The 15,150-nt window shown below is 41.3% G+C and overlaps 1 protein-coding gene across 4 annotated transcripts in view; it reads right to left on the reverse strand.

The window, feature by feature from the left end:
• Nucleotides 1–333: 333 nt before the first annotated feature.
• Nucleotides 334–15,150, reverse strand: part of LOC127219233 (zinc finger protein OZF-like) — a 34,310-nt gene continuing 19,493 nt past the window's right edge. The window contains exons 1-4 of one of the 4 annotated variants that reach the window (XM_051180593.1): nt 13,740–13,847; nt 7,784–7,951; nt 4,320–4,412; nt 334–3,135 (exon numbers count right to left, since the gene is read on the reverse strand). In XM_051180593.1, the coding sequence (XP_051036550.1) occupies nt 1,763–3,135; nt 4,320–4,412; nt 7,784–7,817 (1,500 nt within the window). In that variant the 5' untranslated portion in view covers nt 7,818–7,951; nt 13,740–13,847 and the 3' untranslated portion in view covers nt 334–1,762. Of the gene's footprint in view, nt 3,136–4,319; nt 4,413–7,783; nt 7,952–13,739; nt 13,854–15,150 lie in introns of those variants that run through there. The other 3 variants (XM_051180592.1, XM_051180594.1, XM_051180595.1) reach the window with 3 other exon arrangements.

Below are 15,150 nucleotides of genomic sequence, written 5' to 3' on the forward strand. Positions count from 1 at the left end.
GAGTACATATCTCTGTTCACACCTCAGGAAAATGACAACAGAGGCCTCAGGGAATTCAGCTGCATCCCTGGTATCCACTAGTGTCAGTCGAATCTCTCAAACTTTGGTTGTGACCAACACAAATGTCCTCAAATATAGACCAAACCACTGCATCAGGCACCATCATAAATATCATCTGGCATATTCAACAATCTTTTTTTTTTCTTTTGAGACAGGGTCTCATTATGCAACCCTGTTGACCTGGAACTCTCTGTGGATCAGGCTGGCCTCAAACTCATAGATATCTGCTTCTGTCTCCTGGGTTCTGGAATTTAAGACATGTGCTACCACACCTAGCTCAAAAATAATTTTAATAGTGTAATTAACACATCTTAGAAATTGACAATTTCATTTTATGATTTCTGATACATATGAATTTCAATGTTTTATGGATATACACATTTCACATATGAAATATACTTTAGTATACCTTTAATGAAATGCTGGTACCAGGTAAGGCATTTAAATTTATTGAAATTTCATGTTTCTTTTTCTCCACAAAATGGCTTGAAAATACAAAGGTGACAAGAAGGGCCTTCTCCTGGGTAAACTTTCTAACATGAAAGGTCCCCTGTCTGAAACACTTTTAAAATGGGTCACAACGACTTTGCATTATGTTGCAAAAAGGTTATATCACTCATACAAACAAGAGATTTATAAACACATATAAAGTCTCGGCTCTCTCCAATAAAGCATGTAACCTACGTCAATTCTTACACATACCTCAAGAATAAGAGATATTTTCTACAATCTTTAAATTGAGTTTTGTTTTTTCCTTCAGTTTTTATATTTGCAGGGTTTTGTGTTTGTGTGGATCTCTAGTGGAGGCAGATATCCATCTTATAGAACTAAGTTTTTACACATATTAAATTGATATGGCTTATCCTACATGTCTTCTTTGGTATGCAGTGAAGGATGACTCACATTCAGAGGGCTCCTCACCTAGTGACTGCTGAGACTTGACATCTGGGGACAGGTTTCTTCACATACACTGCATTCAGTTACTCAGCTGTGTGTGTTTTATGTGCAGTGAGTTGTATCTGCTAATGAGACCTCCTCCCCTTTCCATTTTCAAGTATTCCAGTATACATTTGTTGGAAATGTTTCTTAGTCCTTACATTCAGAAAGCCTCTTAACTGTGAGGTTTCTCTAATGTGTATATAGGTTTGACATGTGGTGGGTGACCATTCTATAGAATGCACCGATAAGCATCGTCAACTCTAAATTCTGTGATCCACATGGAGAGGTGACAAATGTCTGAAATGCTTTCCTACATTCTTTATATTCACAGGCCTTCTTACCTGTGTGAACTCAAATTCAGAGATGGGACTTCCCATTAAAGGGCTTTGCACATGTAACTACACTCACAGGGTTTCTCATCATTATGAATTCTCCAGTCTTATGAGGACTGACTCTTTCCAGACCTTACAGCCAGAGGGTTTCTAACCTGTAAGAGTTCTCTAACAACTAAAGTATGACATTTGGCAGAAGTCTCTGAACATACCTCACACTGGTAGGTCTCTCATGTTTTGGGTACACTAATTGATGAGATTTGACTCATAGCTGACAGATTCTCTTCAACCTTTACATCCACAGGAATCTCCACCTGAGGCTGAGGGAGAGATGACAAGTGACTTAAACTTTTCCTGCATTCTTTATGCTCCATAGGTTTCTGTAAGATGTCTGTGGAGGTTTGTCTTCTGATAGAAGGCTTCCTCAGATTTCATGCATGAGCTTTCTCACTCAAGTGAGTTTTTTGATGTATAGTGAGATACGACTTGACACTAAATGATTTCCTACATTCTTTACATTCAAAGGGTTTCTCACCTGTGTGAATTTTCTCATGTGTAGAGAGATTTGACTTCTGGTTAAAACGTTTTCCACATACACTACATTCGTATGGTTTCTCACCTGTGTGAATTCTCTGATGTACAATGAGCCCTGACTTTATACTGAATGTTTTCCTGCATTCTTTACACTCGTAGGGCTTCTCACCTGTGTGAACTCTCTGATGGATAGTTAGGTCACACCTTCTTTTAAAGGCATTTCCACATATGTTACATTCGTAGGGTTTTTCGCCTGTGTGAGTTTTCTGATGTACACTGAGATTGGACTTCACACTGAACAGTTTTTTACACTCTTTACACTCATATGGCTTCTCACCAGTGTGAGTTCTGTAGTGTAAGTAGAGATTTTGTGTGTGTTTAAAGGCTTTTCCACATACCTTGCACTGGTAGGTTTTCCCAGATCTGTGCCGTCTACGAGGTTGCTTGTTGATTTTTGCAGATGTATTGCATTCATGGGGTTTTCTACCTGTGTGAGGTCTCTGGTGCACACTGATTATTTTCACATTCTCTTTACTTGAGAAGACACTCTGATTAACACTCTGTTTTGGCATCTGACACACACATTTCTCACTGTCATTGCACACACAGGGCTTTTCCCATGCACGCAGAGTGCTCTGAAGATTTATAAGGCCTGGTTTTGTATTGAATGCTGGTTCACAATCAGTACATTTATCACATTGGTGCCTCATGCATGTTTTCAAATGCTGAGTATGGTTACACTTGTCAGAGAATGATTTCTCACACAAGTTGCCATCAAAAGTTTCTTCCCTTATGTGAGTTCCCTCATGGGCACTAAGAGCCAACTTACATTCCTTTAACTTACTTGAATTATCTTCTAGAGGAAACACCTTATGTGTCCATATAGTGTTCACGCTGAAGGCTTCATCACAGTGACTATACTGAAAGTGCTGTTGCCCACTTTCAACACCGTGATCCAGACTAAGAGGCTCAGGAGGTCCACATGACATCCTAGTTGCAGTAAGATGATCAAGTTCCTCTATAGGCTGCATCTGACTGTGCTCACCAGGGAGATACACACTTTCCCATATATCAAGCACCTCAGATCTCATTTCAGAAGAGTTCCTATTCTTAATAGCCAGGTGTAAAACATGGTTTGAACTCATATTAATTATTTTCCCAAATTTGACCCTCTCCTCAGTTGATGAGTTGCCAGTGATTACCACGTGGTTCAAATGTCTCTTTTGATTGTCCCAACTGGTATTGTTCAGGCTCTTCACATTCTCCATAGCTGAAAGGAAATGAAAGTTGCCCTCTATGAACAACACAGAAGTCATTCTGATAGAATTCTAACACAAAAGTGAAGAAGTCTCCCCCTCTCCCCCCACTGCACCCCATGATGTAATATTACACAACAGGCCTGGAGAGATGGCTCAGAGGCTAAGAGCACTTGCTGCTCTTGCACAGCTTCCACTGGGGTAAAATTTCATAGCAAATGCTGCACAAATCTGTTGACTTAGAGTGAGTTTCACAATGAAAAAGGTCGAGGGCTAACTAGATATTACAATTTCCACATCAAATAGGAGCCTTTCAACAGAGCCTTGGCTCATCTGGTCTCCATACCCAAGATCTCCTGGATGATGTGCCACACCCTAGGGCTACTCTACCAGGACTCTTTGCAGATGCTCCTTGAATCACATAAATTCTGGTATCTTGGTATACACTATTTGATTTTGGACATCTTTTCTCATATTTGAATTCTACAGGTGAATGCCTGAAACTTATGTTTTCAATATTAACTTAGAACTACTAATACCACTTTAGAACCTGTAGTGAAATCATAACTACTCTGAAGACTAACGTTCCTATCAACTTATGAACTTGTACCAAATTTGTCAGTTTCAGAATTAATCTGACATTAATTTTAAAACAATCTCCTTAAAGCTGCTTTTCCTTAGAAACAGCCTGTATTTTTTCACTCATTTAGCCAGCTAAGAAAACATATTCTTGTGGTCTTTCTTTCAATGCCAAAGATTTCTGTGCCTCAACACAGCGGAAGCTCTTTAAACAGCAAATCTGTTGGATCACCACTGTTGGTCCCATGTAGTAGACCACTGTCTATGAGGAATCAAATAAAAAGTGATGAATGCATCAATAAACCAATGAATAGATGCTTAAAATGAAGCATCAGATAAAAATAGGGGAAAAGGACAATGGGATTTAGAGTAACCACTTAAAGATATGTTTAAACAGAGTGAGCAGGATTTGCTAGACCTACAAAAATACAGAGAAAAAAAAGGAAAGGAGGGTCCCTTTGGGAATGAGGCCTCCCTTGGACACAATGCAGCAAGCAGCTTATTAAGAAGTTAGTTTCAAAATGGAAGATGGCAAAATTGAGTGAAAAGAAATTCACACACTTCCCATCTCATGAGTATTCACTAGTCTGGACTTGCCTGCCTTGGCGCATTCACTGACCTGGGAGCCTTTGGTCTGGGACAACTTCTTCCTTCCATGGCCCAGTTCCTTGCTCCAACTTCAGGATCAACTCAGGTTTGGCATCACACTGGTCTATTAAAAGGAAATATTGTGTAAGTTGTACTCCAATGATAAAATACTGGCATCAGACTCTCAGGAAAGATAGGACCAATATGTACACTCTAGGAGAACACTAACACTAAGGACATTAAAATAAAAGAAATACATATAGAATAAAAGGATTATTTTGACTCACCACCTGGATCGGGGGAGGGGGGGACAGCAAGTAAAAAATTTTAAATGCATCGAATTAACAAAAATCTAAAGCTCCTCAGCCAGATGCTACTACAAGAGTTGGCAAGATCAGAAGATGTTCCAAAGCAGTGATCTCTGAAACCCCCTCCTCCCATGCCCCTCTAAAAACCAACACAGAAAGCAGAAGAAAGCGGGAGATAAGGAGAAAAAGAATGTATAAGAATTTAATAAAACAAAACAGCAATGGAGCAACGAGAGTTAATTTTTAAAGGAGAAATCATCTTTTGGTACTTGGATTCTGTTCTCTGCTACTCTATTCTTGGTATCAGCAGATCTGCTTACTCCACTAGAATCAAGTAAGAAGAGCCGACTGGAGAGAAGCCTTTTTTTGGAACACCAGGGACACAGCACAGAAGGGCATCTCCAAGTGAGCTAAACAGTCCATGTCTATAGCCAGAGAGGGGGCTTCATACACAAACACATGTAAATGAGGATTGTCTGCATCAGTCAAAGCATCACTTACTTTACATCAGTCACAACCATCTCTCTGTCAGGCTATAAGGGACATATTCCCTTCCTGACCCCTACAAGGACATGACTGCAGAATCACCCAGAATTCACCAAAACCCAGGAGAGTAAAAGTCAGTTAGAAACTTTGGGAATGTGCTAGCCTGTTCTGCATCTTCAGGAGTGAGAACAAACAGCTGTAGTTTCCTCAAAATGCCCTGGGACTGTTTTAAAGCAGCTGGCAGCTGGGATTCCGTTTGCTCAAGGCACCCAGGGCAGCAAGTCAGTCTGCCCGATTCTTAAAATCTTTCCTTCTTTACAAGACGTTCAAAGGAGTGCTCACAGTAACTTAAAGACCTTATCATTAACATAAACAGTGCTTACAAAGAGTCCGTGATGCTTAACACCTGCCCAGGACCACAAGGAAAGTTCGATTCACCACATCTGTGTTACTACTACATAAGTGATTCACATGTACAAGGTAATCAATACCAATGACATTCTGGAAGTTATAAGTTTTTATTAAAGGAATAAAAAGTTGGATGTGGTAGTACATGCCTTTAATACTTGGGAGGCAGAGGCAGGTGCATTTCTGGGTTCAAGATTGACCTGGTCTACAGAGCAAGTTCCAGGACAGCCAAGGCTACACAGAAGCCTTGTCTCCAAAAACAAAACAAAAACCGAACAAACAAAAAGAATAAAACAGACAAACAAAACAACAAAACAAAAAACCCCTAACATCAAAACATAATCGGAAGAGACAGTTGCTAAACAGCTTGCACAGAGAATAGAACAAAGTAACAGAAAACTAAAAGCAAATATACAGATTCACAGTCAAGCAATCCTCACATAAGGAAACAGAAACAAATGTTTAGAAGGAAGATCTCAGTGTCTGTGAAGCTGGATAACCTTGTGATGGAGAAAGGTGTTAAACCTGCCTCTTAACATACACGGAAGTAAAAATGGGATTTCAATGTAGACTTGAAAAATCATAAAAAAACAATAACTTGAAAACACAAAAGGATACAAATCTTGGCAAAGGTGAACTGTTAAAATACAACACCAAAAGCACAGTTGATAATATCAGCACTGAAAACCAGAATTGTTGGGGCTGGAGAGATGGCTCAGTGGTTAAAAGCACATACTGAGTTTGCAGAAGAACTGAGTTCAGTTCCCAGCACCCATGTAAGGAGGCTTACAATTGCCCGTGCCTCTAGGCCCAGGGAAGAAGCCCTCTTCCAGCCTCCACAGCTCCTGCACTCACATCTACAAACCCATACACATACAAGAAAAAAAAAATTAAAGTAAAAACAGGATTGTATTAAATTTTAAAACTTCGGTTCTAAAAAGCTAACAACTGAGAGTTAAAAGAAAACAGAGAAAGAGAAAACATTACCAATTATTATCTGATGACGGACTGCCTCACACAATTTATACAATGCACTGGCATAAAAGTGAGTAATCTGATGAAATCTGGGCAAATGACCACAACAAATATTTCTCCAAAGACACAAGGATGTGAATATCCCAAACTATCACAGAAATGCAAATCAAACAGCAATGGGATCTCACTGTAACATAACTACAATGATTAGCAATATATAACATTACAAATGCTGGTGAGGACACACAGAAAAGGAAGTCTGTGTTGCTAGAAATGTAATTAACAGGCACTGTGAAAAATAACACGGTCCTGGAAAGTGAGTTGCCACAAAACACAATCCAGAGGAAATCCACCTAGGTTTTTTTTAACTCTCTGTGCATGCAGTTACTGCAGCATCTTATACAGAAGAGATGATATGGCATCTACTTTAGTGTCCACCCTCAAATGAATTGATAAGAAAATGTGCTAAATATAGAGGGGATGATGACCTCATCTAGCTATGGACACAGCTCTGAATTTTCTCTCAAGGGACCATGGATATAATTGAAAGATACTTGTATTAATCAAGGGAAATCAAGCTAAAAGAAACATTGCACATTTATATCTATGGCAGGAAGCTAATGTTAACCTGAAACAAAGAAAAAACATCTGGCTACCAGAGCCTAGGAATGGTGTGTGGGGAGGAGAGAAGGAGAGAAGGTGGTTCATAGATGCAGGGGAACAGGGACACATGACTCCACTGCTCTATAGCACACAAAAGGTAAATACAGCTGGCAACAATTACTTGAAAGTAAAAGGGAGAGCCTTAGGGGTTTGAGAAATGGCTCAGTGGGTAACAGCATTTGCTTTTTTGCAGAGGACTTGGATTTGCTTCCTATCACTCAGGTAGCAGTTCACAACTATCCATAATTCCAGTTCCAGAGGATCCAACATCATCTTCTGATCTCATTGGGCACCAGGCATACAAAGACGCAATCATACAAAATATTCATACACAGTAGAGAACAAAAAAGGAGGAGGGTTTTAAAAGTTCTTAATGGAAAGACATGATAAATCTAAGTTTATAGACTTATAAAATACTGATCATTATGTAGAGTATACAAGTATTGAAATGACAACTTTCATTATAAATATGTACAGTTACTGTGTAGAAAGCAAGATGGTAGGGTGCTTGCCTAGCATGTGCTAGGTTTTGCCACTAGCATAGGAAAAACAAAACAAAACAATCAAAATCAACAACCAGCATCCTTTGAAGTGGCTCCTGTATTTATGAAAAAGGAATGTGCTTCTAATAGGATTACTATAGCCTTCTACTCACTCAAGGACAGCAGGCTGCTGTAGGTCTCCAGCATCACATCCCTGTAGAGATTCCTCTGAGTATCATCTAGGTCCTGCCACTCCTCCCAGGTGAAGTCCACAGAGACATCCTCAAATGTCACCAACCCCTGTAATGAAACAATTTTCCTCAGCCCAAGTTGCCTTCAGCCTTGGGTCAGAGAGAGAAACACAAGAGGTTATGCCTCTTCACAAGCATCTTTTCCATGATAGGTGTTCTTTATTAAGGAAGAAGAAGAACAAAAACCTACAAAGTGCCTTGCCTTCTCACTAGCTTGGTGATGAGTAACTGAGGGAGTAAACGTGTAGCCACAGTGGATATTCTTTTGGCTTTCCATTTAAACACATTCCCAACTTCAAAAATGTCATTCATAACATAGTTACACATTAGTTTTTCTAGGCAGTCTTATGTGGCCTTCCTAAAACCAGAAAGAGCTGGTAGTATCCCAAAGAAGTACATCACCAGTGTCCTATAAAGAAGGGTTAACTGGGGGTTAGGGATTTAGCTCAGTGGTAGAGTGCTTGCCTAGCAAGCGCAAGGCCCTGGGTTCGGTCCTCAGCTCCAGAAAAAAAAAAAAAAAAGATAAACTGGCCAGGTGTGGTGATGCACACCTTTAATCCAAGCACTTAAGAGGCAGAAGCAGGAGGATCTCTGAATTTGCAGCAAGTCTGGTCTACATAGGGATAAATGACAATCACTATGATGGGCAGGAATTACAACTGATCTTATACATACTAGTCTAACGTTTTTTCCCCCATCAAATGCACAGATGCCTAACAGGCAATTAGACAAACAAGATCTTACAACATATTTTTTACAAGGAACACAAAGGAATAGAAATTTCAGTGGTAGCTAACTTCACCAAACTGAGTGAAACAGCTAGTTAGCCCGATACATATGATGGCAAACAACAAAGAGACCCTGCCTTAAAAAGAAGGAAGTAGAGGGCCAAGCCCTGAGGTTGTTCTCTGACCTTCACATATATGCCACGGTGTTCAAACACTTGAATATACTCACATCCAGACATACAAATCCATACACATATGTGTGAACACACACACATAAACATAATGCACACAAAAAGACTTAAAAACTGAACTCTCAACTGAAAATATTGGAAACTCAGTGATAAGTAGGGAAATACAGGTGGTGAAAAACATATGTGACTAAAGAATTTACTGTTATGTAAGGTCAGAACAAATAACCCACAAAGCCAAAGGTAAATATTTTATACATATCACATAATACACAAACCTCCAAACCTATAAATCTCAGTCCACAGATCACAAGCTATGTATGTAGCAGAGGATCGATGTTTCCTGAAGAGAGACTGCGTCCTCAGCATAGATCCTGGGAGTTCAGGGCTCAGTTCTAGCATGAATCTCTACTTCCATAAGCCTTTGGGCCTTGTGTATGGTCTCTATGCTTACGGTGGCAGGCATTTGTAGGGACAGGCTTGGATCGTGTGCTATCAGCTTGACCTGATACTTGACACGCAGGAGACTAAGGAGTCAATGGTAGTCAGTGACATGTATATGGTTGAACTCCAAGAAATATTAAAAATAGTGGATAGGAGGAGAGTCACTGCTTGCTACCTGGCTGTGGTTATCCACTGTTGTCTGAACAAAGAGCTAATGACACAGGCCTCGACGGACAGAAGACAGCCAGGAGTTTCCACAGTAAGGTGAGTCTCTTGGACTTCACTCTGTGCTCCTGGTCTCCTGTTGACTATAGTGAATCCTTTCCCAGGCATAGATTGTAACTATGAGTACAATGACATCTCTGAATTCTCCATTTTTTTCTAGGTACTACGACACCGGTAGATGAGCTGGAGGACCTAAACAGTTGTAGGCAGTAACCAACAATTTCCCCGAGGAAAACCGAACATTTAAATCGGGAAACAGCATAGAAATTAGTACACAAAGGCAGATATGACTAAGCTGCCAAAAACCCAGGAAAAAAGGTAGACATCTCCATGAATATAGTGAGCATGGAAGCAAACACACTTTAACTTTCAGGCTCTTTAAAAAGCTATTAGCATTTCAAACAGGAGGGAAACACAGTATGGCAGGTTTCTAACACTTCAGAATAAAGTGTTTAGTATCATGACACAGAACAGGGCAGAGAGAAGCTCAGCTGCATTACTCTAAGGTCTGTATGCCATAGGAAGTACTGCCACACCCCTTAAAGGGAAAACAAAACTGTACATAACCATTAACGAGTGGCAGCTAATAAGCAACAGGCTCATAGCTGCATCTGCCACCCAGGCTGTAACTCCCCTGATTCTATTTCTTAGGAACTTTTCCTAAAGAAGACTTGGAGATGGCTCCACTGGTAAATGAGCTTGCTGCCACGCCTGCCAAACATGAGTTGGCTTCCTGGAACCCACATGGTGAAAGAACTGATTCTCCCAAGTTGTTCTCTCTCTCTCTCTCTCTCTCTCTCTCTCTCTCTCTCTCTCTCTCTCTCTCTCTCTTTCTCTCTCTCTCTCTCTCTCTCTCACACACACACACACACACACACACACGTTAAAAATAATTTTAAGAGCTGGAGAGATGGCTCAGTGGTTAGGAGCACCTGTTGCTCTTACAAAGCACCTGGATTCAGTTCCTAGCGCTCATATGATGACTTACAATTATTTCTAACTTCAATTGCAGGGGCTCTGACTCTCATACATATAAAACAAACCTTTAAAATCCGAAAAGTAAAATAATTATAAAGCTGTAGCAAACATTCTGAGTCTAGGGTAGAGGAAGAAGCTGATATAAAGACAGAATGTTGCGTGGACAGCAGGGCTTAGCAGGCTTGCATGGTAATAGCAGTGTTTGCCAGGTGACACAAACAGGAAAAAGAATAGAACCTACAACTTTTCAGGAGTGGCCGGTTTCCGAAGGCCAGGAGAGACCTTCTCCCAGGTCTCATGGTGCCTCGTGACAGTCTGGTCACCAGCTTCCCCAGCACTCCGCCTCCTTCCTGAGTACATCTCAGGTCAAAAGGGACACTGTCCAGGCTGCACAAACCCACAAGCTCAACAGAACTAGGTCTGTAGCTCCTGGTAGAAGCACTGCCCCTCTGTAGCTAAGACTTCTAGGCCAGCAGAGAGTGAGGTCACTTGGAAGAGAAATCAAAGTATGCCTAATTCTAGCACTCTACTTGTTAAGTAAGTCCTTTGCTAAAACCCCCTTTTGGTGAGGTTTATAAGGGCACACATACATCTTCATTACTTCCAGTATTCACAGAGGTATGCCAACATTCCTGTCCCCTAAATGTCTCTGGCCTCAACTTTCCAATCATGTTCCTTCCAAGCTGCTGACCTTGAACCCACTGTGTAGGTCAGTGAAGGAAACAGTTCATGACACTTTGCCCATCTTTACCTGCTGACTCCTATACTCTGGCTTCTACCCGTGACGAAAATATCAGGCAATGTACTGACCCTGAGTCAATGCACATACAGCCTTGTGGAGAACTCAGCTCCACCACTGTGGGGATAGAAATCTATCTGGCTCTGCATCGTGTGTCTTTATAGCGTCAATCCCATTCTCTACATCAGGGTAGAGGCTTCAGGAGGGTGGAGTCCAGAGCAGAACCTTCGAACTATAAGGGCCTGGGCTCATGTCATGTAATTATTGCCTATGAAGTGAGTTGTTCCACTAAAAGTCATGTGTGGTTTGAGCTGGAAACTGACAACTTTGTGTAGTCTACCAACTAAACAAGAACACTGGCATAGAAATACAAAAGCAAAAATATGTAATATTCAGATGTGTGCTCCCGTTTTTAACTTATGCTCTGTGTGCCTTTCTCATGACTTGTACACAAATGGTATCTCTCCCCCTCCCCCACCCCACTAACTTCTGTTTTCTCCATTTACTTCAAGGCCTTCACCACACCCACTTGCTAGCAGTACAGCTCATCAGCACTCTGGCATCACCACTGAGGACAGACCCTTCCAGCCTAGCAGAGACAGACCCAGTGTGAACACGAAAGTTTATACTTGTCTTTAGGTAACCACACTTCCTCACCATCTACAGCATCACTTACTGCCACTGGAACAAGAATGAACAACAAAGCCAGCAGAAATTGTAACTCATAACATTAGACCTCAGGGGGAAAGGACAGGGAAGGAAGAAGAAAGTCCAGAAAAAGTAAAGATAAAAGGGAGGGAGGGAGGAGGGAAGGAAGGAATTCCTCTTTTTAGTGTAGGATAAAGGACATTTGGTATATTGTTATCAATACTATATAAGGAAAGAATAGAGGATTTGATTTTCATTTTGACAAGGGAAACTTGAGGTGCCTCTGCATAACTACACAGGAGTCAAACTTATGATCTGAAAGCTGACGAAAGGTACAAGTTACAGAGAAGTAGTTAAGAAAGTCAAACCACAGAGGCCTGCAACCCTGAAGTCTACAGTGGAATGGGAGGGACACAAAGCAGAACACAAGGAATAGTACCAACAGGTCATGACAGGAACTGAAAGGGGAGTTGAGGATAAAATGCTTGCTATGTAAGACTGGAGTCCTGACCCCTAGATCCCACATTAAAGCCAGGCAGGTATAGTGGCAGCCTGTAACCCCAGTACTTAGGAGGCAGAGACAAAGGATCAACAGGGCAAGCTGGCTGGCTACAACAGTCAGGATTTGTCAGTGAGAGACCCTGCCACATAATAAAACAGAGTGATGAAGGAAGACATCCAATATCAACTTGGGTCTCCACATGCCTATGCACAGTAATGCATTCAGTCACATTTGCCCACATCTACACACACACACACACACACACCAAACTTGAAATGGAAGAATTTCCACATGAGATTACTGACAGTAGTTTCAAATGTAGCAGAATTTTCAAGTAAGGCAGGTAGAAAAGTGTGCTAGCATTTGACTATAATTTAAAATTTTAAGGAAACAGGTATCTGAGTACCAGAGAATCCTGATAGATGTGAATGCTGTGCTCAGCTCTGGGTTGGGAGTGAAGCATTACACACATCATTATGCAAGTGTCTATGAAGCCTGTTTACACATCACAGGGCGCGAGAACTGATCATATTCTCTTCCTGGGGTCAATCCAAACTCTATAACAAATGGCATAGGATCAGAAAAACTAGTGATGCCAGGTGGTGATGGTGTATGCCTTTAATCACCAATACTAAGGAGGGAGACAGGTGAATCTCTTTGAGTTTGAGGCCAGCCTGCTGCTTAACAGAGCTAGTTCCAGGACAGCCAAGGCTACACAAAGAAAACCTGTCTTGAATCCCACCTCACCCCACCTCCCAAAAAGAAAAGAAAAAAACCAGCAGCACAGTTTAAATGACTCTAAAACCTTTACAACATGATTCGATCTACATTAGTATCTTATTGTGTCTGTGTATATGTGGGTGCCCATAAAGATGGCTGCACTCCATCTTGGCATAAAGACAGAGAGTTCAAAGCTGTCAGCAAGTCACAAGACCTAAAGGTCAAAGGTGTGGCTACAGAAGGATGTTTCAGCCATCTTAGTCTAAATAACAATAGACCTGAATCTGAAGTGTGGCTACTCCTGACCTCAAGGCATAGGAAGAAGTTAGAGATAAGGTGTGGTTACTGAACCCTTAGAATGAGAAAGAAAGGTCTGTTCCTTATACATGATACTGTGTTCCACTTTTTAGTTATGGTATATAAAAGTGGTGAAAAATAAACTCGTGGTATCAGTAATGACTGATCTGCCCTCCTGACCTTTATTTTGTCTGTCTTTATTATCTATAGCTAGCCTCTCCCTCACCCACACTCCCCGACTCAGGTACGGACTTGGGGCCACTCGGCTGGCTCCAATTGCAGCCCCGCAAAGACTGCTCCCGACATATATATTTGTCTTATGTTTGTTTTCCCAATTTTAATTAAGGAGCTCTTACAAAGCTCTTAAACCACAATGTAAAACGAGGTCAAGAGTAATCACACCACTTACCACAACTGTGTTCATTTTCCTCGCTCTCTAAGGCACATGGAGTACCTTGCAATCACAGCTGGAAAAGAAAACAAACAGAAGTAAACAGGCATTTGCCATGCCTTGTTTGTGAATTCCAATGTGCAAAGATCTCTATATAGTTGCTGAGGAAAAAAGCTAGAAAACAACAAAAAAAAACCTCCTGTGTGGAAATAGTCTCTTACACTTGAGAACTGACACAACAGATCTAATGAAAGGAACACAATTAATTAGAAATTAAACTTACAGTTTACCCATAGGTTAGTGTATTTGCTGCCTGCTTAGTGACTATAATGTGAAGATGTACTGCAAAGTTTTAATGAATGCGATACAGTTGAAGAAATTGTAGAAATCACTGCATCAATGCAGAGGCACCACACAGGATTCCACCCACATCTCTTGGTTTACATATTTAAGTTTCATAGACAACATGCTTTGTATAATTTAAACATTTTGGCTCAGGGCTGTACCTGTAAAGGAACATGACCCATATTTATGGCAGTACCTTCAAATACTATTTAACCAGAGCCTGCCTATGGTGTCCATGCCTGGGTGTAGCTTCCTCCCATAATGCCCCTCAGCTTTGTCTTTCCATGTGCTCTGGCCAGCAGGGCCTCAGTGTGATAAAAGGATAGTTTTCAAATGAGGTTTCCCATGCAATCTTGCTAGGGTTACAGTTTTGTTACCATGCCCTGTTAGTACATCTAAATTTTATAACAGTATCAAGTCTTCTCGAGAAACTCAAAGCACAACTACCATAGGGTCCAGGAGTCACAATTTTGCATGTTTCCACAAGAACTGAAATCACATTGTGCCAAACAGCCCATTCCACTGTTCGCCGTTGTGCTTCGTTTTTTTCCCCTCTGGGCTAACATTATTCCCCCATCTCCATCTTGGAGCAGAGACTGACCAGGGGGCCATAAGAATGAAATAAACCAAAAACACAGATCTACAATAGTGGAAATGGTGCTGTTACACTCTAAAGTAGGAGAGGAGGAGAGCTACAGACCTTCATCTGCATGCACCTTTCCCATCTAAAGTATGCAGGACATGGAAAAGTAACTGAACATGGGGCTCAATGAGGTGGCTTCCATGATGTTACAGTCTATAATGGGGTGGGCCTTGGTGGTCTGGAAGGAGAGTCAACCATCCTCGCTACGTAAGTCAGTCCAATAAACTCACTGGATCACCAAGTTGGACTGTGATGGAGTCTACTTTGGTCATCCCTAAGTGCCCATGTGTGTACGTTTCCTCAGTAAAAGTCTGTGCAATTACTGTGCACTCTCCACAGAAGCCAACACAGAGCCTTCCAGTTGAGGAGACAGGAGATGGCCCAGCCCAGGCTCACCCCACACCTCAGGATGCTCTAGGCCCCAGGACTGTCACTGCTAGA

This window comes from Phodopus roborovskii, unplaced genomic scaffold (genome assembly GCF_943737965.1).
Source record: "Phodopus roborovskii unplaced genomic scaffold, PHOROB, whole genome shotgun sequence".
In the NCBI taxonomy this organism is placed as follows: Eukaryota; Metazoa; Chordata; class Mammalia; order Rodentia; family Cricetidae; genus Phodopus; species Phodopus roborovskii.